Source organism: Mugil cephalus, chromosome 20 (assembly GCF_022458985.1).
Source record: "Mugil cephalus isolate CIBA_MC_2020 chromosome 20, CIBA_Mcephalus_1.1, whole genome shotgun sequence".
NCBI classification, from domain to species: domain Eukaryota; kingdom Metazoa; phylum Chordata; class Actinopteri; order Mugiliformes; family Mugilidae; genus Mugil; species Mugil cephalus.
Genome location: NC_061789.1, coordinates 6104928 through 6130592, shown reverse-complemented (window position 1 = coordinate 6130592; position 25665 = coordinate 6104928). Strand labels below are relative to the sequence as shown.

The following is a 25665-nucleotide window of genomic DNA, read 5'->3' as shown; positions in this document are numbered from 1 at the left end:
GACATGGGATTATGTTGACAGAGATGTATATGAGTTAAGTATTACTTATAGGTCATTCTTGACAGATATAGAAGAAATGTTTGCCACACTTTAACCATCTTTGAATTAGCCGGGAGTTAGGAGGAGTCAGGCACTGCCAAGATGGCGGCGGCTAAAGCCACCGCGCTGAGCTTCAGAAACAATTTGTCAATTAGTCTAATAGGTCCAGTGTTGACTGGCTGGCCATGTTTGGAGTCTAGTAAGAAAAAAAACTATTTAGTTATGTAGGGAGGGTGATGGGGTTAGGTTAGCCAAGCATATTCAGGAACTTCCAAGATGGCGACGTCCAGAGTCAGCACACTGAGCTTCATCTGAGAAACTACGGGTTTGTTTATCTATGTGTAGATAATCTGTCCTCAGTCGCTTCTTCTCTTTATGCCCTCTCCAGTGAGGAAAAGCCACTATGGTAATCTATGCCATCAAGGCTCGCTTTGAGAAAATAGCTAAATGCTATGTCTGTCTGATTAGTTAAAAACGTCTTCCATCCAAGCTAGGTTAGCGCAGTTCTTATCCCACTGGTTGCCACTTCAGTGCTTTTGTACAAAATGGAACCTTATTTTCTTGCAATTTACACACTTCAGCACCAGCAGAAGTTTCAGCTTGTTTCCTGGGTAATTCAAGTGTTTTTGTCTCTACTCAACGGACATTCTGATGTTTCTCAGCACTTAAGGTGCTTTCAGGGACCAAGCTGCATCTGCGGTTTCCGGGCTATCTAAAAGTGACTGGTAAGTGGCTGCGTTTATGTAGCGCTTTTATCCAAAGTGCTTCACAATTTGCCTCTCATTCACCTATTCCCTGTCACTTGCACGCAACGACGGCGGCAGCGGCGGCAAGCAGTTAACCGTGCAACGTGACCATTCTGAGCAATTTTGGGGTTTCAGTGACTTGCACAAGAAACACTTTCGACATGTGGACAGGTTGAGCTGGGGATTGAAACCGGCAACGCTGTGATTAGCGCCAACGGGTCGCTGTGTGAAAGCACCGTAACACTTACAGCTGACAATTCAACTGCTTTTAGCCTTCAGAAATGGGCTTCTAAGTTTTACTGTAACAATTCACATGCATCACCTGACATTTGAACTGCCATGGCTCGTACGCCACCTGACAGTTCACTGTCAAAGTTTAGCTCCTTTCGTTGTTTACAGTTCAACATCCTTTCAAGTGCTTTCATGTCGAGTGACAGTTCAACTCCTTTCACTGCCGAGACACACACGAAGACATGTCATCTGGTGTCAGCCCTTATTTATCAGCTGTTGAACATTTTTATTGCTTCCAGAGCTTAAACTTCAGACTAAAATCCTGAATACTTTCCGTAGACGTCCGATGCTTTTGGCTCTCGGGCCTCAAGACTAAAGTATGTAATGTTTTTAATGATGGTCTTCAATGTATTTTATAGCCTTCAGACTCTCCCAAAAGTACCTACTGCCTTGTACCTCGGATTTCATTGTGATGTAGTTACACCTCCCATATCTACTCCCTGTAATTACTCCGCTTTATCATATCTCAGATCTGTCAGCGGAGAGTACCTTGAAAACTTCGCTGTCAGGTTCACTTCTACCTTTATCAGATTTACACGTTCTGAGCTCCTCCTGCAGCTCTAGGATCAATAGTAATCAGGTGCTGGATTCCTAAAGATCTATTTTTCCTGCAGAAAAGTGCTTGTTATGTTATATTTTTACCTTCTTCTTCCACTACGTCCATGTTCTTCTAAGTACCAGTACAGCTGCATGGTGCCGAGTTGTGAACATAACTGTACTGTTGTGGTCGGTGGAAGTCTGTCATGCAGACCATTGCGCTCCGCTAATTATTTTCAGCTGTGGGTGTACAAATCCACAACTCAGAGACCTGATTGAAGTCCTTTGTGCTGCTGCTGCTGTGTTGTGTATCGGTGTCTATTTGCGTAGCTTTACATCTACACAAAATGAATGGTTGTAGAAATTCAGTCAACGCCTAGGCTACAGAGGCACGCTTCTGTTCTGTCAGTCTCTGTGATGACAAAGTGGCAACTTTCAAGGCTGAAAGACTAGACTCATACGTAAAGCAGCAGAAAAGCGACGAGGTACAATGCAAAAGCTTTGTTTGGTTGACGTCTGACTGAAAAAATAAAGCCAAAATGTTCAAGATCCCCGTAGACCTCCATCTTAAAATGTTTACAGAAGAAATAAACATATTTGCAGCTTGGTATAAAAACTCTTTTGGTGTCCACTTCTTCATGTTTGCTTAGATATCACCTACAGACCTCAACTCTACTCACGCTCCACCTCTTAGACCATTTTTAGATTTAGACAGGAGTCAGGCAGATTCAGGCACTTCCAAGATGGCGACGGCCCGAGTCACCACACTGAGCTTCGCCAGAGAAATTAAAGGTGAAGAAGGTTTCCTTCATGTATGTACCATCTGCCTTTAGTCACTTGTCTTCAGTCAGAACTCTCCAATGTGGAAAAGACACACAATTTTTGATTTAGGCAGATTCAGGCACTGCCAAGATGGCGACGTACACAACCACCACACTGAGCTTCAAAACCACTCTTCAGAGGGTTTTTTTCTGTCATGATGTGTAGTTTATGGGGATAACACGTAGGGATAACTTGTGTGCAATGAAAATTTGAGTTCTTAGTTAATCCAATTTGCACAGAGGGGACAACAAAAAGCAGAAAAATGTCAAGAAGTACAAGCAAGGCAAAGGAAAAGACAACCGCTAACTATTGAAGCCGGGTTTCGGTCATACTACAAGGAACGTGTTTTCCCAGACTCTTCAGTCATAGTGACCTACAGCAAAAACCTGATCAAGAATAATTTACTCATTGAGGTATTCCACTTTTTTTTTTCTACTCTGCCACCAAGTGGCAGCAGACAGCTACAGCAGGTAGATGGTTACTGCAAAGCTCTGCGTAGCACCAACTCAGCTAAGTCCCCCTCTCTTTCATCCATGCCTGGCCTTTCCAGAATGTTCTGCTCTGGCTCCAGCGGCATGCCTGCATGATCGTGACACACAAACACACTCAAAAGACAGAGGGGGTGGGGGTGAATCATGCTTGTTCGGGGAGCAACCACCCCTCTCCGGCTCTCCCTGCTACACAAATCCCCTGAATCTGCTGCATTCCTCTCATTGTCGTCCGCGTACGGAGGGAAAGACGAGTAACACGCTGGAGTAAAAAGGGAAAACCACCTCATTGTTCGCAGAGTGACGTCAGGCTCTCAACAGTAGCTTTCACGCAGAGGCGCAACACATGACAAGCACAACAGAGTCACTCCTACAGCAGAGTATGGAGATACGTACTTTTGTGTATTTTTGGATGATGAATTAGTTGTTTAAGTGCTTCAAATTAAGTTTTGACTTGGAAACTAAAATTAAAACAGTGAGTCAAGAGAAGGCGAAGAAGAAGAAGAACAAAGCTCAGCTACTGACCCAGCCACATCTATCATGTTAGTTTTGAAAAGATTTCGATCTTTAGTTGTAAAAATAAGCCTGACCTCAGTATGAAAGCATTATTAGAGAGAAACACAAATCTCACGGTGTAAGCTGCAATGCGCTAGCGTAAACGAAGTTAGCGTCATTTGGCTGACTGATCTAACAAGCCAACGGTATGTGCTATTATCCGTCATTTAATTATAAATATTTAGACTGCCATGAGTAGCCCGTCCATGTTCTCCCAGTGCACTGTAAATGTGGAAGTATGTAATGTTAGCTGCGTCGCTGTTTGGATGCTATGCTGCAAAATTTTGTACATCTTTGGCCGCTTTATAGAGGACGATTCTAGCACTAGGTATTAAAAATATAAAATATATCCTACAGATGCTTAAGATCTCAGAAGATAAATTCTAAAAACATCTCCTTGACTTCATAGGAATTTAGTGTTATAGTTTGACCCATCCATTAACATGGAGGAGGTGGAGATTATGGCCTATACTGCAGCCAGACACCAGGGGGAGCTCTACTTGCTTTGGCTTCACTGTAGAGGAATTGTCATGGCGTCCACTTTTATTACAATCTACTGTTCACACTACGGCCAGCAAAAGCTATAATGTGGTTGCTGTGGCTAGCCTCATTGTCACCAGTCATTGAAAAAAAATATAATTATTATCATGTAAGAACTACATGAACTCCTTTTTATAATTTTATATATTTTTTAAATACATTTTTATGTCAGCATTACTGCTTAATTGTATTCACTCCTGTTAGTTCTTCTTCTTCTTCTTCTTCTTCTTCTTCTTCTTCTTCTTCTTCTTCTTATTATTATTATTATTATTACTAGTAGTGGTACAAGTACTCCTTTTCGTAATTTAATATTTTTTCAATATTTTCAATGTTATTCTTGTCATATTTTGTTCACTCTCGTTATTCTTATTAGTAATAGTAGCAGTTTTTATTATTGTATTTCATATTTTTAAATACATTTTTATGTCAGCATTGGTTAATTGTATTCACTCCTGTTTGTTATTGTTATTATTTTAGTAGTAGTAGAAGTACAACTACTCCTTTTCATAATTTCATTTTTTTTATAATTTTTCAATATTTCTCAGCAATATTATCAGCATTATTCTTTTTGTTCACTCTTGCTGTTATTATTGTTATATAATTTTATATATTTTGAAATCATTTTAATGTCAATGCTACTCTTTTATCACACTTTATAGTTATTTGTATTATTTATTTATTTAGATTTATTTTAATTAATTTTTATGTCAGGTTGAGGCTCTAGGTTCAGTTTTGCTTGTCAAGTGTCACTAAATAAATAAAATAATGAGTTTGTCGCTACTTTATCTTTATATTTTCCACAAATGTTTCCCCCATAATTTATCAAATGCGTAGATTATATACTAATATTTACATATTGAGTGAATATTTGATGATTCACGTGTTAGAACGTGATGAGTAGTGAGTCAGATGTTTGGTAGAGGGCATAAAATGTATTTTGAGGCTGTGACCGATGAACATGACGGTGACATAACTCCAGCAGAGCGCATCTTAACGCGAGACTGGTCCCAGGGCGACGTGAAGGCGGAAAAAGTGACACCGATTAAAAAATCCTTAATACCGGAGCGGTGACATCACTCCCCCTTCGACCGGGAAGCTGCGCGCTGATTGGTCGGCGGCCGCGGCCAATCAGCGCGCACACACATGGGAAGCGTTTAAAAAAGATTCAGAAAAGTGTCGGAAAGTCGTATCAAAGCGTCCTCTGAGCACGAGCGCGACGAGCAGTGTTACCACGAGAGAGAGAGTGAAAACAGAAACCCACGGAATTTTTATCTTTATTTTTTATTTATTTATTTTGTTGTTGTTGTTGTTGTTGTTGTTGAGGAGTGAGTTGAGTTTTTTCTTTCCTCCTGCCCTCGGACAGAGAGCTGAAACCTGCTTCTCCATTTTTAAAGCTCTCCTCACTGTAAATAGACAGAAACAGAAACAGAATGACAACACATTTCAGGAGCGGCCCAGCCTTCGGACTTTCTGCCGAGGTTAAGAGCAAGGTAGGTTTATTGAAACGCTTATAAAAAATGCATTTTAAGGATAATAATTAAGATGAAAAACAAACAAAACGATGGAGCTCGTGCTTTGGCTGCTCAGGTGGGCTCCATCAAAGGTGCACGAGGAGCAAATATAATGTAAACACCATCTCTGCGGCTGCTTTGAATGGCTTTTCTAAATGACTTTAAGGGGTTTAACCACCCATATATCTGTTTATATGATATATTTAAGCCCATGGCAAGGTAAAAGGGAAAAAGGCAGCTCTTACATCTGAACATGCATGATTAGTAAAAGAGGCTGTGATCTGGTTCCCTGGTTCCCAGCTTGTGTGTCCTGTCTCTCTGGTGCTTTTGGAGCTGAGGGCAGGTTCTACGGTGGCCAAATTATTTGGGGCGATTACGAAAGGTCAGGGAATTTAAGCCTGCGCCGTTATTCCTCTGCTCCTGGTCCCGCTGATCTCCTCTGCAGCAAGAAATCAAAGCGAAAGGAGCACGGGCGGTGGTGTTCACTTAGTACGATTGCAGATATGAGCCTGGAGGGACGTCGGGATGCATCATGAAGGCATCGTTTTCCAAAGTAAACTATTCTCAATGGGGGAGAAAAGTACATTTTAATATAAAAACCCGTACAAAAAGATGTGAAAAAGGTCATTTTACTTGCTTTCTTCTGCAGGCAAAGTGGCAAATCATTGCACATCACAATATTAGATTATTATTTTAGATGCATTGATGTGTAAACAAGGCTTTGTGTCGGAGCTAATTCTGCTGTGATCTCTGCAAATGCATCAGTTTGCAGCGGTTAAACGTTATTCAGCCAAGTAACGCTCAGAGAAACGTAGTGCAGTAGAAGTAGACAGGAATTTGGGCATTTCATTAACGTGTGACGGTAGAGACGAGATGATCGCATGAGTCAGGGCCCCTGTTCCAGCTTCATCATTGTCACGGAGGGTACGTGGCCTCTTCCCCGAATAGCACCATCTCTCAGCAAGTGCTTTAATGTCGCACAGAGGTGCGGGGCAACTCGGCGAAGCCCGCATTCCTCTCATAACTGCTACTCAAAAGGCGCTGCTCTCTATATGGGAGTACAGTGAGTGGAAGTGGGGCTTCATGCCGGGATGGCGAGTTCCAGCAGCGTGACGTCAGGGCCCGAGCGGAGGCCGGACGACTTGACAGGTACATCGGCATCATCTAATGGCCTTTTAAGGAGTGACCGGGCTCTGACTTGGAACTTGAGAAAGTGTCCTTACTCTAAACAGTTTACACCAGAGTCAAATATGACAAAACACTGTCCTGACAGAACGCAGGTGGACGGGGGCTGGATGGCGAGGACGAGGCGGTGCCAAGCAGCCCGCGGACGCGTCTCATTCTGAGGCGTAGCGTGGACATGTGGAGGGGTTTCTCAGTTTTTTTTCCGCGTGTCACTTGACAAACAGGTAGACGCCGAGTCGCCTTCAGCTCTGTGGGATCTGAGCTCAGATTGTGAGACGGTTTCTCTGACACGTTTCAGACACAGTTCATCAGTTCTCTTGGAGTTAGCATATTAGCATATTTTCTCTTACCCTCTCAGACATTTAATTAGAGCAAAGTCCTAATAAGTTTTACATATTTTTCATCTTTCTTTCCATCCTTTCAGCCTCTCATCACATCAATCGTTTTGATGTATAGACCTGTTAGTGCTGTGGTTTGATTAACCAGTTACATCAATTCAAAGATCTACAATCTAATAAACATTGGACCTTTTTTTACATTTGGTATATTAAGCAGTTACTTTTATTCTTTATGTGATGCATTGAATCTTATAGAAAACCCTTAAAGAATAACACAAAGGACAGGATTTAAGAATGAAATTCATGATAACTCATGAAGCCTCTGCAGAGGGGTAGACACACGAAAGTTTTGGCTTAATGGCTCTGATAATAAAGCGCAACAGCAGAAACATGGAGATTAGCCTACATGGCTAATAGCCCGGGAACCATGCTAGCAGGTTGTTAGCATATGTAGCACATGCGTGGCATGATGGAGGGAGTTTCCTGAGTTTATGATTCATCCCATCGTCACCTCTTAGCTGAAGTAAACTGTCGCTTTGCTTTCAGCTCATTCAGGTCACAACTGCACTTTATTTTCCTGAATGTGTTGCATCACTCGTCCAAGTTGCCTCTTTAGTTCGAAATTTATTGGTGCACAACTAGGCTCCATTTATGACTCGGTAGAACTAGAAGACCTTCATTGATGAACATCTTATTCTACTCCTAATGAAAATAAGACTTTAGCGACTAAAAACACCACTTGAATGAGCAGTGAAACATCTTCAAGGCAAAGTTTGTTTGGGTTTGTTGGAGCTCGTTTCAGAGATATTAGTCTTAAAGAGACAGGAGCAAAAAAAGGTGCTGAAGAAGAGCCCCGTATAAGAAAAATAGTGGTGTTTTTGGAACATTAAAGCATGTAAACCTATTGTAGTAGAGCCCCAACATAAAATAAGGATCCTGTAAATGAGCGCAACATGGCTTCTTTAATATTTAGTTCCAACGTCACTGTTTCCACTGTATTGTCTATAAAGACCAACAGATGTCGAGTATTGGTTTTTACTGGTGGTGGGCGTGAAACTGGTTTTTGTTTCAACTAATATTTTTAGTCTGTGTCTTCTCCTTGCTCTGCGTAAGATTAGGGCCTTAATTGGTTTTTAAATTGAAATCGTTGCTGGACACGGGTTTGACAATCCCACTAATTGTCCAGTTTGTTTGTTTTTTCTTATTGGCCTTATTGTCCTGTCTCAGTTATCTGTCAGGAAAAAACGAGCAGCTCCCGATTCCCACCATGTGAAACGACAACACAGCTAAAAGCCAAACTTCCTGCACTGGAAAGCGGGACCTGTCCATCTTGGCCCGTCTCTATCGGACGTGGTTTTGCCTGAGTAGTCGGCTTCGCTGTAAAAGGGCAGATTCTGGAAAACCCTGAGGGAGAGGAGAAGACAGAGAGGGGTAATATGAGCTCGGCCAGCCGGCGACGGAGAGCGAGGCGGTCAGAGGGAGAGGGAGGAGCACTTCGGGGAGCTGTTTCTCCCAAGTTTGGTGTGATGGACGAGAAGCCACGCTATCCCTGCTGCTTTGAAATTCTTGTTTGTGTTGGCTGCCGGTCCCAGACCGTGAAGACTTATCGGCAGAACATTCAGGAAAAAGGGGGCGAGTGTGTTGGAAGGGCTAGCCTTAAACCAACCCCACACCAGAATTCAAAGTATTGGGGCAAAGTGTTTGTGCCAATAAGGAAATACATGGAGAGAAGAGGGAAGGGTGGAGGGGGGGCAATGGGTTTCTGCATGCAGGAATGTCCACAGGCCTCTTTCATTCGGGTTCCTGGTCTTTTCATGCACCTCGTAGCAAAGTATTTTCAATTATTTAGCCAAAATAAAAAAAAAAAAAAGCAAGTGGCTTATTTTAGTAACACAAACAAAACCTCAAATGAAAGATTTTATTACAGCGAGTCTTGTACGTGCATGTAGCCTTAAAAGATTCAAGGTTATCTTCATTTTTCCATTGATGGAAGAAGGTGGAAAATTTTATTTAAGCTTTTTTTTTTTTTTTTTTTAACTTTTTGATTTACAGTGTGGCTTTCTTTGACGTTTTAAATGATGTGAATATGGAAAGCAACGTATGCTCGGCAAGATATCGTCTCTACAGCTCAAACTATCAGTGGCAACTAAGACCAGCAAAAAAAAAAAAAGTTGCAGTTGGGAGTTGGTCAAAAACGCCGCAGCTGTGAAAGGAAATAACTCCTCCTACCAGCAGGTGGCGGTGGATTCACAGGAAGAGCTACAGTTATCTGGGAGGCTAGGAAGAGTTGATGTTGTGCAAATATTTTGTGGATTTGAATGATCAGATTAGATGAAGAAGGAAAAGATGCATTTATCGGGGCAACTTTGGTCAGACTAGCGCTAACGGTTTGGGAAAAACCTTCCCGCCAAGAGGTCTGGTACATGTTTTGAAGCACTATAGTGCACAACTTTTATAATGTAATGAAATTTAATTCATATAAAATCTTTTTTCTTCTCTGAACTTCCAGAAATATCCTATATTATGCAAAATTCACTTTATAAAGGTCATTTCTTTCTTGCAAACACACATGGCAAAGGTTTTTGTTGGCACCATAACGATTACCCTTATAGTTGGCGGAAGCTAACATTAGCTGCACGGTAGTAGCTGTAACAACACATTAACATTAGTGACAGAAGATGTGAGAGAAGATGTGAATAGCTCAGCTCATTAGCATTTAAAGGTACAGACACAGAAGCAGCCTGTTCTCACCAGAGCCACTTTTTGACTGGCTGAAATTCAGCACCAAGGCAGAATTTGAGGATAATACACTTTGAAAACAATGATGTTGGACCTCTGACACTGATATGACATTGTTGAAAAAAATGTATAATATGGGACCTTTAATGTAATGTGTCATGGAATTTACTGTAGGTGACAGGTAAATAATACTAATAATAAGCTTCGACCAATGGGAGACGACCGGCCTTTTCGAGAGGAAGGGCCTTAAAGAGACAGGAGCAAAAAAAAAAGTGGCATTTCAGTCTGAAGGTGAAAATAGTCTGGTATCAGGAAGATAATGGTGTTTTTGGAAGCATGTAAACCTATGGCAGTAGACCCAAAATAGAATTATGAAACGCAACATGGCCTCTTGTTTGAATGAAGGCGTCTCATTTTCTGTATTTCTTCTTCTCGCTCTGGCAAAGCCTCAATTGACGCACAGTTTTTTAAAACAAATCCCTCCGAATAGAGGGCAATTGTGCATGGGTTTTGTATTAAACTGTTGTACTGTTTGTTTTGTTCTGCCACGTTGGAAAGAAAACTAAAAAGCACAAGTGTCTGACCGGTGACCTCTGCTTTATTGTTTCAGCTGGCAGGGAAGTATGACCCACAAAAGGAAGAAGAGCTGAGGCTGTGGATTCAGGATGTGACCGGCAAAAAGATTGGGGACAACTTTATGGAGAGTCTGAAGGATGGAGTCCTGTTGTGCGAGTGAGTGGACAGAAACTGGAAGGATTGCACGTAGCTCAGAAACTTCATTTTTATGAGTGATCCCCCTGACACATCCTTTCTCTGCCTTTGTAGACTCATTAATGTTCTCCAGCCAGGTTCTGTGAAAAAGATCAACAACTCCCCTCAAAACTGGCCCCAGGTAAAGTCTTAGTAAGAACGTGATCAAAGTGAAGGTCCTTTTCCAGAACATGTGGAAGTCGATTCGTCTCATGCGCTGGCATTGATGACAAAGACTTTTATTTACATTCCACAAAGCTGCTGCCATATCAAATGAAGCCCATCTCAGTGTGGCCTTTATGAGCCTTTTACAGGACCTATAAAAAGCAAACTCAGCTTTTAAGGGTGGATTGAAGCATGTTTAATAAAATGATATTGACACTTTTGGAAATGCAAACACTGTTAAGCTGCCAGACACAAACTGATCAGGCATAACATTAAAACCCCTGACAGGACAAGAAGATAACTCTGACCATCTTGTGACAATTCAACTTTTGGACCTGGCATTCATTCGTGTGGATGTTACTTAGACATGTAGCACCAACCTAGACCAGACCAGACCAGACCAGACCAGACCAGGCACCCCCACCACATAGCAATGGCAGCAGTCATCCCCAGCAGGAGCAGCCACAAAAAACGCTTCAGGAGCAACTCAAAAAAACACCAAAGACTTTCACTGACAACATCGAGTTACCAGACACCACCGGGCACCCTCAGAAGGCCCATGTCCATTTTCTGTTGAGTCAGGGCTGTTATGGAGGCACAAGGGAGGCCTACACAATATTAGGCAGGTGGTCATAATGTTGTGCCTGATCTGTGTATCTAGCAATTGTCATTTGTGTCAAGTTAAGGGAACTACCTGCAAGCTGTAGCTTCGTATTTACTGTTCTTGCAAGAAAGCAAGTGATCTAATTTCCCAACGTTGTGTTAAAAGATGTCAGCGATCACACACTATTTATTGTCTCGCTGGATAAAGATTAGATGTTCAAGCACCGCACCCATTAACTGATTCTATTTTGTACTCTGCCTGCCGTTTTTCCCCAGCTGGAAAACATAGGTAATTTCGTCCGTGCCATCACAGACTACGGCCTGAAGCCACATGACATCTTTGAGGCCAATGATCTATTTGAGAATGTCAACCACACTCAGGTCCAGTCCACACTCATCGCTCTGGCTGGAGTGGTAAGGGCAGCTACACTGTTATTCCACTGAGATCCATTACATTACAGGCTTGCGTTGGTGCCTTACTGTACTCGCCGCTGTCTCTATGCTAGCATCTGATCTTTGTAATTATACATGCAGCCATACTTCTGTCATCTTTGTACCTTTTGACAAAACAGTCTATTAGCATCATTTTCTCTCCTCTCTTTGCCGCTTCTCTCTTCCTCAGGCCAAGTCCAAAGGTTTCCGCTCCAAGTACGATATAGGAGTGAAGTATGCCGAGAAACAGCAGCGACACTTTGCTCCTGAGAAGCTCAGGGAGGGACGCAACATCATAGGCCTGCAGGTCAGAGATGCAGAAACGCAATGACTTGTAATCTACTACTTTGTGACCAATCAGTCATATGGTAGAAAGAAGGTATCCAGGGATGTTCTGATGGCTCTCTCTGGATGCTTCCCAGGGGGCAGTCATTTGTCATTTGAAGTGGGGTTGCATGAGGTGTTCTAGCAGCACAAGAACAGGCCCTACATACAAGAACCATAGAGGCCAAGATCTACCAGATCAGATCAGCCCCTGAGACAGACCAACACATAGTCGCAGGGTATAAGATGCTAGCCAGGTCAGCGTACATGGAGAGGCACAACCAAGTGACCAGGATAGTGTACAGAAGTACCCAAGTCCCAATGGGCCAAGAACAAGAACATGGTTCTGTGGGACTTCAGCTTCACCAGCTAACCAACCAGACATAGTGGTAGTGGATAAAGAGCAGAAGAAGGTGGTGGTGATCAGAAAGAAGGAACACGAAAAGGTTGAGAAGTACCAAGGGTTGAAAGAGCAGCTGGAACAGATGTGGAACGCTAAAGTGAGCATGGTCCCCGTTGTAGTAGAACAACACCTGAAGCCTCAGCGCAGCTTTAGGAACAGCTAAGATACTGAACCAGCAGACCCCTCAAACTCCTAAGCCCTAATTTTTAAATATAGCCTTGGACCACAGTGTGAATGAATGGATGATTGATAATAAGCAATAACTGGACAATCTACCTCCTTAGCCATTACCTTTAAATTGTTCCCATTCTGCGTACAAAGACTTGTACACAGAACAACTATAGCTAGACTAGACTTACGCTCATTTCATTTCTCTGCGTCTCCAGATGGGCACCAACAAGCTGGCCAGTCAAAAGGGTATGACCTCCTATGGGACACGACGCCATCTTTATGATGCCAAGATAGGCATGGAAAACCCCGTGGACCAATCTACCATCAGCCTACAGATGGGCACCAACAAGGGAGCTAGCCAGGTAAGGAGAGATGTATGACTTTACTGTAAAAAAAAAAAAAAAATGTCGCTTCTACTTATCCATTTTAAAGTTTGATGCAGTTAGACAGATCAAAGCCATCGTGCAGGGTTTGTTCTTTTATAGATGAACTGTAATATTCTTCTACAGCAGGGATGTCAAACTCATTTTAGTTTCAGGGGCCACATAGAGCCATTTGATCTCAAGGCGAACTAGGAAGATCATAGCATAATAACCTATAAATAATCAAAACGGGAGATTATGAAAATATTTAGGTTTAATGAGCCATCGTTTTAGCAGCGCATTGCTACCAGCTACAGTTTAGTTCTGGGTCTCTGCATTGTGTTGTGTCCTCAACTCCGGCTAAAACAGTCCAAAAAATTAAGATTAACAGCTACTTTTTTTGGCTGCAGCAACTATTAGTATGGTTACAAATGTAACCACGGTTCTATGAGCTCACAGTTTCTGGCAGCCTTGAAGGATGAACTTGAACCGAGAAAGGGTCCAGAAAACGCTTCTGACAATCCAGATGGAAAAGATGCTCAAAGGAAGGTATACAGTCAGAATAAGAAGGCAAATGAATTTGCGAGGACAACCAGCTAAATAAAGGTGATATTTATGAAATTTCGATAAAGTACGATTGAGCTTTGTAAGCGTTTCCATTGAAAGGTGTTTTGTGAATAAGCTGTAACTCTGTAAAGTCTTGTCTAGCGATATCCCATAATTCTCTTAAATTCTCATTACACTGGACTTCACTTTGAGGAAATGGACTTGAAATTAACTAGTCACATGTCCCCCTGGGTCATCTCCTGTGACGCCAGAGACAGGGAAATGCAAAAAAAAGTGTTTCCATTGCACTTTTGCGATAAACGTTTATATTGATACGTCTGAAAAATCACCTCATGAGAGCGTAAAAGTGTTTTAGCTTTAGATATTTGAGAGGTGTTAGAGATGTTACTATTACCAGTTTTCTTTATTTAGCTTTATTTAGCTGTTGGCTATGCTAGTTAGCTGGTGGCTTTTAGTGTTTTACTTTCGTTCTTAGGCAGAGGGAGAAGTGTTGGTTGAAGGGTAGCTGCATGTCCCATCACTTCTTACCTGCTGCTGTTGGCTAGGCTAGTTAGCTGGTGTCTTCTTGTTTGATGCTAGCTGGTGGCTGACTGCTAGCCTGCTGGTTGGCTTTTCAGTTGTACTAGGCTTCTAAATGTGTTTGGCACAAGGGATTGTAACAACTTATCCTGTGTATATATATGAATTCCAGTATTAAGGTTTTGCGTATTTGTAGGGGTGTTAGAAACGCAACAAATGATTTGGCTTTTTCTTTGAAACAAGAGAACCAACTGAGAAATTATGGACTGTTGCGGTAAATCATATCAACACAAGTACATTTAAGACGTCCGCGATGTATCTTGAGGTAACCTGTGTGGACTTGCGATAGCCAGGTATCCTGGAAAACAAAATGTGGAGGAAGTTTCTCTGGCTTCGTCCTTTCTTGCTCAAGTCAAGGCACCTCAGCCATGGACACGGAGGTAGTACTGCTGTACTTCCTAGGGCTGCTATTGATTCCTAGCCTCTAATGTTTACAACCCTCTTCCACAGATCGTCCTGCACATGACAAACTATGTGTTAATGCAATGTAACCTGCTGTTCCCATTCACAAATAACCGTACACATTTCGAGGTTTCGCTGCGATTCCTAAAGTTGTTGTTGGAAATATCAGGGAGAAGTTCAACTATTTTGAAGGAATTGAAGCACTGCTACTACCTTTTCTTAAAAACCCCTCCGTCTTGCTTTCTGTCCCAGTCTGGCATGACAGCTCCGGGAACTAGGAGGCACATCTTCGACAAGAAGCTGGAGCTGGAGAACTGTGACACCTCGACCATCTCCCTGCAGATGGGCACCAACAAAGTGGCCTCCCAACAGGGGATGACCACCTACGGCCTGCCCCGCCAGGTCTACGACAACAAGTACTGCATCAACCCCACCGACGCCTACTACAACAACGGGAGCGAGGTCGTGTACGACGGCTACAACCAGTATTCTGACTAAAGGAAACCACGGGACAGCCTCACCCCTCGCCCGCCCCGTCCTCCTCCTCCTCCTCCTCCTCCTCCTCCTTCTTTGCTTTAACTTCAGACGACCAACCGCGACTGTCTTTGTGACGAGCAACAACTTCCCAGACTGTTATTTAACACTGATTGACGTCATCGTCGTCTTCGTTCCCCCAATTATTATTTTTTTTCTAAACATGTTTTTATCCTTAGGAATTTACTGTTTGCCTTTCCATGAGTAAAAGAAGACAAGTGTTTACACTGACCTTACGTCAAAGAGTTTTACGCCAACTTCTGTCGCTCTGGTTAATATTATTACCGCTTAAAACACACACGCGTCACTCAAAGGTTGAGATTTATTAACCTACGCTATTTATAGATTTTTTTTTTTTTTTTTTAACGGCTTTTTATACTTTGCATTTGTAATTAGAGATTTCTGACCACGTTCACACCCTCGCGCCTCACGTCTGTTCCCCTCCCATCCAGTTTGAACACTGATGAAGCCGAATTGAAGTTTAAAGTTCCTTGACAGGAAACAAGTGACCGTGTTGGTGCTATAGAACATTGACCCAGTCGAGAGTTCACGTCCGCGTCGGAGGGATTCCTCTCCTTGGGACGACGTTGAAGCTCCACGGACCAGAGACTGATCTGGACGCACGACGCAGGAGGACTTGTAGCTTTTTTTGCGCGGACATTGCTTTTGTTTCATGAGCACCTGCGCTGACAAATAGTCATGTTGCCAAGCCTGCAGAGTTGTGCACTATGCAATTTTTACAGGGCTAATATACATGTCTTTTGTTTTTTTTTTTGTTTTTTTGAGAAAGTATTCTGAAAAAGGTTGTGAGAGACATAGTCCTCTGTTATTTTTTTTTTTTTAATATAAAGGAGTAAGTGTATGTGCGTTGGTATCCAGTTTGAAGTTTGGTAGTCACCAGTAGTTCTTGGGCTGCATGTGAGTCCTAATTTCCTTTTCCAACCATCTACTTTTCTTAGGCCTTAGGATACTTTCAGCTTTAGGGTTGTTCTATTGCTCTATTTGCACTTTACCTGGCCTCACCCTGTGTGCAGTGGTGGAATGTACATTTACTCAAATACTTTCATCCCTACAAACTTTAGGCTCTTAGACTTCAGTATTTTCAGTTGAAGCCCTTGTAAACTTGTACTTCTGGTATTCTGGTGGTAACTTACAACACAAAGTCAGAGCTTTCAGACACTAGCTAATGTGAATCATGGCGAATCATTTCTGCATCATACTGAGAACCCACCGAATTTCTTGAATGTAATGTTGTCGTACGGTCAGAGCTGCCATGTTAGGTAGTAGTTTTATATATATACAGTTTCAGATTGGCTTTGTATTCTGAATTGTGCTGCATCACACTCCCGCAGCCACGATTTAGGACTTGTAGAAGTGTGCCATCTAGTGTTGTAAGACGTTTCATAGCAAGAGGGAAAAGTTCGTTTACTGTATTTAAATTAACGCCATCTCTAAACTGTATTAAATCAATGTAGATTCTTCCTTTTTTCTTTTTTTAACAGCGCATTAATTTATCTTCACTGATCCCCTCGGAACAACCAGAATAGTGTTGAGTAAATGTAACGAACATTTCACCATATTGGCTTTTTTTTTTTTTTTTTTTTTTTTTTTAAATATCTCTGCCAACTTTTTTCCTCTATACTGCCTTTCACTAAACATGACATTTGTGCAATAAAAAACACTTCAAAAATATGGTCGTGGTTTTCTTTTCTCAAAATACACAAATGTGAAATTACATGGTTGAGGAAAACAGTTACATTTTATATATATATATATATATCTAGAGAGGCGTGTCTCCACGTGGACATCATGGGACCTTAAATTTGGGGAAAAATACGTACGGCAGTCAGTGAGGGACAATTTTCTGATTCCGTCTGAATTGTGCTATAAAATAATTGAACTAGTTAAGTCGCAGTTTGTCATAAAATTGTAATTAAACTGACCCAAAAACTTGCGAATGATATGTCTTTGTAGATTTGTTTTTCCAAAATAGCTGCTGAAGATTGAAATAAACAATTTTCACTCATTTCTTTTATACATCACGCTACTTCGCAATCTAAAATAAAACCAAACGCTACTTTACAATTTCTTTGACAAATTGCAACTTTACTAACTTGCTGAAGATTAAATCGAATCCCACGTGTATTTCAAGCAACTTGCGTTCACTTTCTTACCGTACATTTTTTTTCCCCTTCAAAATAAAGTCCTACTTTTTCCACCAAAGCTGACAGGACTTTGCCTTCTCTACTAATTATATAAATTAATTAAAAAGTAAAAAAAAAAATAGATTTGGCAGTGTATCAAAAAAAAAAGGATTTCAGTGCTTTTGTAACATGATTGAAGATTTAAAAAAACAAAAAGACTAAATACAACATGAAATACAACATAATTACTTGACTTTTTTTAAACATTAACCACAAACAATGAAAAGTGGCTAAATTGGAACAGTCAGATTAAATAAAAAGACAGTCTGAATAAAAAAGGGAAATTATAAGGATCTAACTAAAACGAAAGTAGACTTCTCACCAACATAAGACGTGAAAACATTTACATTGAGGACAGTGCGGGAGACGTGCTAACGTCAGCGCAGCTGTGCGACACTCTGGCCCGGCCAGACGACGCACAACTGAGAGAAAAACGAAAAAGGTTTGATTTGAGGAACAAGCAGAAAGTGAGGAGAGAGAGAGAGAAGGTGAGTTTGGAAAAACGTGACTACTGGTTGGCTGCTTCACAGGCATCGATCCAGTCGCTGTACACGTCCACTGGCTCGGACAAATCTGTCGAGGACGCGTTAAGGGATTTGTGCAGATACGATGCAGTTTAAGTTGACGTAGAGGTGATGGCGTTAACGCAGACACAGACCACAAGAGCTGTGATTGGTCCATTTAGTGTTCGGGTGGAGTTTTTACAGAACGAGTCAGACTGAAAGAGCCTTAAGACGCACATGCTGTCTCCTCTACGTATAATACACTGAATGAAAACAATAAAAATGACAGAACACACATCCAGGTGTGCAGGTTGAAAGGATACAGGTGATCGGCGTCTGGAACTCTTCTAAGCAAACGCTGCACGATATAATTCCTGTGTTGCGGTTTCGTTCCCTAGAAAATGAAAGATTTCAGTCACGGTGCTCTTTTGCATGTATTTTTTTTTTTTTAGAACATTTGGGAGCTGCAGCGAGTTACTTACATTTTGACATCGCACGATTTCTCGTGGTTACAGAAGGGACAGGTGAACTGGGTGTCCAGGTTGCCCGTCATCTTCTTCTTGGGAGGCGGTTTTCGCTTTGACTTTCTGCGGCCCATTGTGTCTCTGCAGATATGGAGAAAAAAAACATAGGAAAAAGTTTCTTCAATCAACTACACACACTCCCATACAATTGTAGCCTTTTAAACTCTTACACAACTCCATTAAATTTCTCCATTAAGGTATTTTACCAGAGTGGAAGTGGGTTCACATTGTCAGATTGTCCCAGAAATGCCAACCTACACCGATCAGGCATAACATTATAACCACTTGCCTAACACTGTGCATGTCTCAACAGTTCTACTCATCCCTCCACCTCCACAGCTAAGCTCTAACATAATAAAGTAGATATTAAAACTACAACACATTTATCAGTGATACTCACCTTATTAAGAAGATGCTAAAGTCATGTGACAAAAAACATGCACATAAACAACAATTCAACGTTATGTCATTAACATTACTTAACGCTGCTTTACAGTGTGGGTTACGCTTTATTAAAGCCACCTTTCCTGTTTCATGCTTTAATTTTTCCCAAATAATAGCACACGTGATGAGAAAAGCAGTCAAGAAAGGTACACAAAGCTACCGCTACATGCTAACAGCTAACTCCCTAACAGCTGCTAGCGTGTGTAAAAAAAAATACCTGGAATAAAATTAAACAGAAAAAAAAACGCCTTAAGAATTTAAGTCTCGAATAATAATAAAAAAAAAGATAAAAACATCTTCATCTCTTAGCTGGTGGAAATTAACCGGCTGACTTACCAGAACAACAACAACAAAAAAAGGATGCTCGAAGGAAGCAGCGGAGGAGGATGCTCTGTGTGTTTCATTTGATCCGGATGCAACGTCTCGCCGAGGGAGGCCTCTGATTGGTGGGTTGGGATGCAGCTCGGGCTGCGATTGGTTGAAGAGTATCCAATGATATGGCTCCAACCGCCACAGAGGTACAACCAGGTAGAGATGGAGAGGTGAGCTTCAATTATTTAGTGCACGTAAAAATAGAGATATAACAACAACGTAGACGTTTTCTTTAATAATTAATACGACAATAAAAGAAAAATTAAAAACAAATAAATTAGTGGTCAAATGTCAATTAAGTGATTTAGAAAAGCACTTTGCCTACTATTTACCCACTTTTATTATGTGTTTTCACGTGTCATTTAACAGCTGGGAGGTTTGACATTGTAACAATTACGTTAACCCCAAAACTCAGTGAATAAAGGACAACATATCAGTCAATAATAACCAGCTACATACAAGCTTTTTGTTGGAGCAATAGATGCAACCATAACTAAGCCTGGTGTGTATGGATAAAAGTGTATTGTAATGTTTTATTTGACATTTAAATAAACATAATGATAAAATAACAAATAAAAATAATCTGTCTGCACAGTAGGCTACCATGCACCGATGCCCATTTCATTTATTGTGTAGTTTTAACACACAAATCCACCTGTATGTGTTCATAGTACCTCAGTCAGTCATTGTGTATTTCTTATAACCTGCATCATACCGCTGGCATAACATACTATTCATACTACATGCATGAACTGCATTTCATTGCTCTGTACATGTGTACTGATAATATAATATAATATAATATAATATAATATAATATAATACAATATAATATAATATAATATAATATAATATAATATAAAACATATTATTGCTACTTTTCACCTAAAAAAAATTCAGAAATCATCAGGGGAAACGTGATGAACTATTTTGTGTGGACAGTAAAAAGGGGGCGGGCCTGCGAAGGTAAACATCTGAGGAAAACCAATCAGAAGCGCTACAATATGAGACGTAAAGTTTTAGCTGAACGCCATTGGTCGGTTTTATCTTTGAGGGGCGGAGCCTAGTTGCTGAATATTGAGATAGAGGAAGTGTCTCCTCAGCTGCGCTCCAGCCGCTGGACTTTGGATCCTACTAAATTGAAGCTGCCATTCCGGATAACTTTTTTTAAATAAAACGAACAAAAGGTAAGCGTGCACTCATTTATACGTGTAGACATTTTTAATCATCCAGGTGAAGTGTAGAAAAAGCCGGCGACGCTGACGAGGTCAAACTTGTGTAAGTGTCTGTTAGCCTGGAGGCTAAAGCTGGTTAGCTGGACCAGTTATTATTGACTCTTAAACTGTCACCTGCTGAACCCGTGCTCCACTTTTCTCCCTTTCTCCCTTTTCATGCGTTCGTGAAACTTATTTTCATTGTGAATTTTGAATTATGTTTTCCCGCTTTGCCTCTAGTCCCTTATCTCACTGAGGGAGTTTATCAGGTCTGCTGCACATGTGGAGGACCAGCCCCCAGTGACACTTTATCTCTGTGGGCCTGTGCTGGTCTGGATGCAGCCCTAATCAACCCTGCAGATCACAGGGAATTAATTGAAAATACATACAATATATATTCTTTTTATTTAGCCTTTATTTAACCAGGAAAGATTAAATTAGATACTTGTGGATGTAACTTTTTGCCATTTAAAGTGGTTTATATTTGCTGTTTCTTAATGATTCCTGCAGTGGATTATTACAGGCTTCTGTTTTTCTGTGCAGCGTCACCATGCCGACAGAGGGGGAGCCAACAGACCTGATCAAGGTGTCGCACCTCCTGGTGCTGTCGTTCTCCTGGGGCATGCAGGTGTGGGTGTCCTTCATCGCAGGTACGTGTGGCGCGGGTTGAGGAAACGTTTGCCGAGCTGTACGGGACGTGCCGTTTGCGTGACGTGTTTTTTTTTGTTTTGACGCCGTCGCCCCGCAGGCTTCGCGCTGGTGCGCCAGGTGACCCGGCACACCTTCGGCCTGGTGCAGAGCAAGCTCTTCCCCCTGTACTTCTACTTTCTGCTGGGGAGCAACTTCGTCAACCTGGCCGTGTACGCCGTGTACCACCCCAGAGAGCTGCTGGACTGGCATGAAAGTGTGCAGGTCAGTCACCAACTGTGTGTTTGACGCTATTAAAGCCCACAGAGGCTTCAGCTTCACGTGCGCACCCTCTGTACCCGTCCCTTCTCCTCTTGCAGATGGCCCTGTACTTCGTGGCGCTGGTCACGGCGGGCCTGAACGCCCAGTGGTTCGGCCCCGCCGCCACCGAGGTGATGTTCCAGATGAGGGACGTGGAGAAGGAGCACGGCCTGGGGAACCAGGTCGGCCTGGGCAGCCAGAAAGAGGGGTACGCCAAGCTCCGGGAGCAGGACCCCAAGTACAGAGCCTACAAGAGCAAGTTCGGCCGCTACCACGGGCTGTCCAGCCTCTGCAACCTGATAGGGTTCCTCTGCACCACCACCAACTTGGTCTACGTCGCTCTGAATTTGTCCACCATTTAGAGGAGAGTTGGGCGGAGTAGTTGTGCAGCCTGTCGAGCAGTAGTACACACGAGCAGCGTGTCAGGATCATCCGTTCATTACATGTTTAAAAGGATTCCACCGTGTCCAAGATCTGAAAAACATCTCACAGTTTATTTCTGCATCATCGCAGTGACTCAAGACAAACAGTAATATACGTACAGAGTTAAATAAAAGAGCGAATTTAATTACACTAAAAAAAATAAATAAACAATCACTTTATCTAAACCAAGTGTCCTTATGTGCAGTGTCTAGGGAGCGTCACAAAACAATCATCGCTGTTATTTTAGCTCTCAGTTAAGGACTTTGGATCTTGTCAGTTTAAATAATATCATCTCACAAAGAAAGGATGATTTTTTTTTCTCGTGTTAATATTTGATTTTATTGCTTTTAAGAAAGAAAGAGAATCTTTAACAATGGGAATCATGTCAGGGGCTCTTCGGGCACTTTTATTGCAGTTCCAGCAGGGGGCGGTGTTTGGACACAAATTTCTTCAGAGCACATTTCATTTGTAAAAAAAAAAATGTAAAAAGGTATGTTTCTTGATATTGTAATTAAATTTTTTTTAAATAGTCAGTCATGTTGCATTAACACTGTGATTGTGATCATTTGCATCCATTTTTGCATCTATTATTATTATTATTGTTATTATTGTTTCTTCTTAGGTCTCTATTTTAACACAATAAAACAAAAACACTGAATAGATTTTGTAGCAGAGAAGCTTTAATTCTTCTGGATTCACACTGATGAGTGAACACAGACCAGACAGACAGACAGACAGACAGGCAGGTTCTGGATGTGGAATGAGCAGGTTTTAATTTAATCACCGGTGATTTACATCAGGTTCTCAGACCAGCGGCCTTGAATGCAGAGAACAGGGCTTTGCTGGCTCGCTACGAGCTCAGGGAGACACGCCGTCCCTACAACGCGGGCGCTAATGGATCCTAATGGAGTCATTTCAATATAAAAAGCGTCGACTGAAAGTAAATGGATTGAGGTTTTCCCCCCAAATGCAATCAGCGTCGGCCCTTTCAAGGCCGTGATCGGGTTTTTTAATTTCCATCTTTCTGGCCTGATGAAAATGTTGCGGAAGTTCTTCTCCAGCAGAAAGCAGAGCCAGATCAGAAAGAACAGATTGTTTTGTCTTGCTGGCGTTTCGATCTTCCTCGTTGGCAGACTCTACAAGGAAGTGTGTTGAGGAAGGGGAGCGATTAGACGCTGTCACACTTCTGGGATGATTCAGGTTGAACTGTCAGGTCCTTTACAGTGACATCTGGAAACAAAGCTTGTTTAACCAGAGAACAGGTTCATCCAGTCGCCTCCTCTTGGCATGGAAAGAGATTGCATCTTCAGTCTTCATCTTCAGTCCATCTCGACTAGTTGATACAACTGTAGATTAGAATAACTCTGTATAACAGCACATGCACAGAAATATAAACTTTGGGGAGAAACGGATGGAGCCCGAAGAAAGAAACTAAAACATAAACTGTTGAAATTCCTCAGCTTTGGGTGTGCAAAGTAAAACATGAGGAAGTGTTGAAACAAGGAAGAGCCGGAGACTTGAAGTTAAAACCATTCCAGCTTCATTCCTGAGCCGCACAAGGAAACAAATCTCTCTACGACTCAGTGAGTGAAAGTCTCTGCAGCAGCTTCACTCTCTGAACCTCCGCTGGTTTGGTTTTGGAGCCTTTTTAGCGACACTGCCCTGCGGTAATACGGCCCGTTAAATTAATTATGAGTCCGGGAGTCTCAGGCCGCTTTATCCAGTCATCTCTAATGTGGAAATGTAGGGCTAATTTGCAAGCGTCTGATCTCGGTGATGGATAATGCACCTCTGAGCTCCCTAATGGAAGGTTGAATTTATCAAGGACTGGGCCGCACAGGTTGATGTCTGGAGCGTTCACCACAGACACGCTCAGATTTAGTTGGTCACAGTCGACATTTCTGCAAAACGCACCAGAAAGAAACATGTTGGAGCTCAACTTCATTGAAAATACTGTGATTAAACACCAAACATCACTTACATATTTACTGGAATCACTTTTTTTGAGTAAGTTAAGTGGATTCCATTTGTTTTTCTTTACTAAATTAAAGTGGCATCATGTCCTTTAGTTTGTGGGGTTTTAAGACTTAACACATTGTTTATTTATGCCACGTATGGGGAATTTCCTTGTCACAAAAATTCCTCAGTAATATGTACAAAAAAACGATATCTAACTGGAAAGAATATGGAAAATATACAAAAAATAACAGCACTCTGAAAAATATATAGAAATATAGAGACATTCTGTATAGACAGTGTGGAAGGGAATTAATAATTAGTAATATGATATAATTGCTAAGATTATAAAGTGTAGACCGTGAGGAAGTTTGTCTTTAAATAAATGTATGTCGAGTCACTATCTGTCACCATATTTGGCTCCTCAGTGGTGATGAAATCATATTTAGCACATTTAATTTAAGATGTGCTAGAACTGTGCGTCTGTGGAAACATTCCTTCCGGCCGCAGATAGTGGGCGGGGCTAAGGTGTTGATGACGTCACACAATGAACGCTTGCTGCAATAAGACTTAGCTTCATGGGTGGTGGTTTAAAATAACTGAATAACAGTCAGCTGGGCTAAAATAGCTTTAAATAGCTTTAATGACAGCGATGCCTTTGTATATGGAGCAGTAAAAATGGCAAAAAGTATAAATGAAGGAATATATTTAGTTCATTTTATTCTATATTTCCATAAATCAACTTTTATTTGGGTTATTTATGCATTTCTATATTTATCATTTTTGGTCCCCTGCACTCTAACAGCACCACAAACTATACCAATTTTTTTTTTTTTTTTTTTTTTTAACACAGATTCAACATAAACTGAACATTATTGAACATTATAACAGTCAAGAAAGAGCAGATTTTGAAAGTATTTGATTTCACTGGTGTAATTAGTGTTTTGGAAAGTGAGTGTAAGGACAATAAGTTTAAAAATAAGTCCTCAGCTAGTTCCTACTAGATTTCTAGGACTGTTCACCTCTTTATGAGGAACCATATCTGGTAACTCACCCACACACACATTTTAAATTGCGTCCCTGTGTCTCTCAGTGAGGTTTTTGAAGCTTGTGGCTTTTATCCAGCCAATCAGACAAGATCAAGGAAACGTTCTCAGGTCAAATGTGGTACCATGAAGAAGAAGTGTCCCAATGTGATAGTGTGTATGTTAACAATTGCCTGAATCAGCACGTATGTTCTAATAGTCTAAAATATTTGTTTACTTGTGTTTATCACTTAAGGCTCCGGTGTCAAACATACGGCCTACGGGCCAAAAGTTGTCCTCTACTATAGGAAGTGAAGACCTGGGAATTAACAGCAGACAGCAATGAGCCCAAATTGCAGTTATTTTTCTTAAGAAATTTCATCTTTTATGTTTTGGAAGAAAAGTTTATTAAATGTAAACATTCTCCTAATTTTATTGTTCTTCTTTGCACTAAAAAATGGGAAAAACCTGGAGTTGTCGTTACTTGTAGGCAATTGAAACTAAAATGAGTTTTTTTATTATTATCATTATGTTTAATATATATTTTGCCTTGTTTTCTGAAACTGTTCAAATATGACTTTGGAAATTATGCTAATAAGCTAACAATATGGTAAATTCATTAATATAATTATTTTCCCCATGAAAAATTTTCGATTTTTTTTAAATCTCACAATTTTTCAATTATGCTGATCATGAATTGTGACAAAATCCTGAAACGTATGAATTTATTTATTTATTTTTCACGTTAAAAGTAAAAAAAAAAAAAAAAAAAAGAAGAAGAAGAAGAAGAAAGTCTTCTTGTGTCGAGCCCTTTAAAGGGTTAAAAGTCGCTCACCTGTCGCCCAGGTAACGACGTTCAAACATTTTTCTTTAGGGCGTGTGTGCGCCTCGGCGCGCGCTCAGGTGCGCACGCGCCGCGTCCAGCCCTCCTTTCCTGTCCCGTCCTCGCGCAGCTGGATCCATCCAACC

General features: G+C 41.3%; 3 protein-coding genes and 1 long non-coding RNA gene across 4 annotated transcripts; 2 read left to right on the top strand and 2 right to left on the bottom strand.

Annotated features, from left to right (window-relative positions):
• The first annotated feature begins 5192 nt into the window (after positions 1-5192).
• Positions 5193-16699, top strand: cnn1b (calponin 1, basic, smooth muscle, b). Its single transcript, XM_047572499.1, has 7 exons — positions 5193-5508; positions 10402-10523; positions 10617-10683; positions 11586-11723; positions 11932-12048; positions 12855-13001; positions 14802-16699. Exons 1-7 carry the CDS (start codon positions 5449-5451, stop codon positions 15045-15047), a joined length of 897 nt encoding a protein of 298 aa, XP_047428455.1. The 5' UTR covers positions 5193-5448; the 3' UTR covers positions 15048-16699.
• Positions 16700-16773: 74 nt separating this feature from the next.
• elof1 (elongation factor 1) lies at positions 16774-19224 on the bottom strand. Its single transcript, XM_047572500.1, has 4 exons — positions 19095-19224; positions 18273-18395; positions 18114-18184; positions 16774-17860 (listed from the first exon to the last, which is right to left on the bottom strand). Exons 2-4 carry the CDS (start codon positions 18386-18388, stop codon positions 17796-17798), a joined length of 252 nt encoding a protein of 83 aa, XP_047428456.1. The 5' UTR covers positions 18389-18395; positions 19095-19224; the 3' UTR covers positions 16774-17795.
• Positions 19225-20181: 957 nt separating this feature from the next.
• On the top strand, positions 20182-22377 carry tmem205 (transmembrane protein 205). Its single transcript, XM_047571028.1, has 4 exons — positions 20182-20317; positions 20888-20994; positions 21093-21256; positions 21352-22377. Exons 2-4 carry the CDS (start codon positions 20895-20897, stop codon positions 21652-21654), a joined length of 567 nt encoding a protein of 188 aa, XP_047426984.1. The 5' UTR covers positions 20182-20317; positions 20888-20894; the 3' UTR covers positions 21655-22377.
• LOC124997372 lies at positions 22026-25661 on the bottom strand. Its single transcript, XR_007110959.1, has 2 exons — positions 25532-25661; positions 22026-23616 (listed from the first exon to the last, which is right to left on the bottom strand). It is a non-coding gene; the product is annotated as an uncharacterized LOC124997372 (long non-coding RNA).
• Positions 25662-25665: the final 4 nt, after the last annotated feature.

What these genes read in the sequence shown, in the direction of transcription:
- cnn1b (XM_047572499.1), top strand. Translation starts at nt 5,449, where the DNA reads ATGACAACACATTTCAGGAGCGGCCCAGCCTTCGGACTTTCTGCCGAG. An exon ending in CTGCCGAGGTTAAGAGCAAG is followed by an intron (nt 5,509 to 10,401) that starts GTAGGTTTATTG and finishes TTATTGTTTCAG; the next exon opens with CTGGCAGGGAAGTATGACCC. An exon ending in GCAACATCATAGGCCTGCAG is followed by an intron (nt 12,049 to 12,854) that starts GTCAGAGATGCA and finishes CTGCGTCTCCAG; the next exon opens with ATGGGCACCAACAAGCTGGC.
- elof1 (XM_047572500.1), bottom strand. Translation starts at nt 18,388, where the DNA reads ATGGGCCGCAGAAAGTCAAAGCGAAAACCGCCTCCCAAGAAGAAGATG. An exon ending in AAATCGTGCGATGTCAAAAT is followed by an intron (nt 18,185 to 18,272) that starts GTAAGTAACTCG and finishes TTCATTTTCTAG; the next exon opens with GGAACGAAACCGCAACACAG. An exon ending in GTTCCAGACGCCGATCACCT is followed by an intron (nt 17,861 to 18,113) that starts GTATCCTTTCAA and finishes CGTCCTCGACAG; the next exon opens with ATTTGTCCGAGCCAGTGGAC.
- tmem205 (XM_047571028.1), top strand. Translation starts at nt 20,895, where the DNA reads ATGCCGACAGAGGGGGAGCCAACAGACCTGATCAAGGTGTCGCACCTC. An exon ending in GTGGGTGTCCTTCATCGCAG is followed by an intron (nt 20,995 to 21,092) that starts GTACGTGTGGCG and finishes GTCGCCCCGCAG; the next exon opens with GCTTCGCGCTGGTGCGCCAG. An exon ending in ACTGGCATGAAAGTGTGCAG is followed by an intron (nt 21,257 to 21,351) that starts GTCAGTCACCAA and finishes CTCCTCTTGCAG; the next exon opens with ATGGCCCTGTACTTCGTGGC.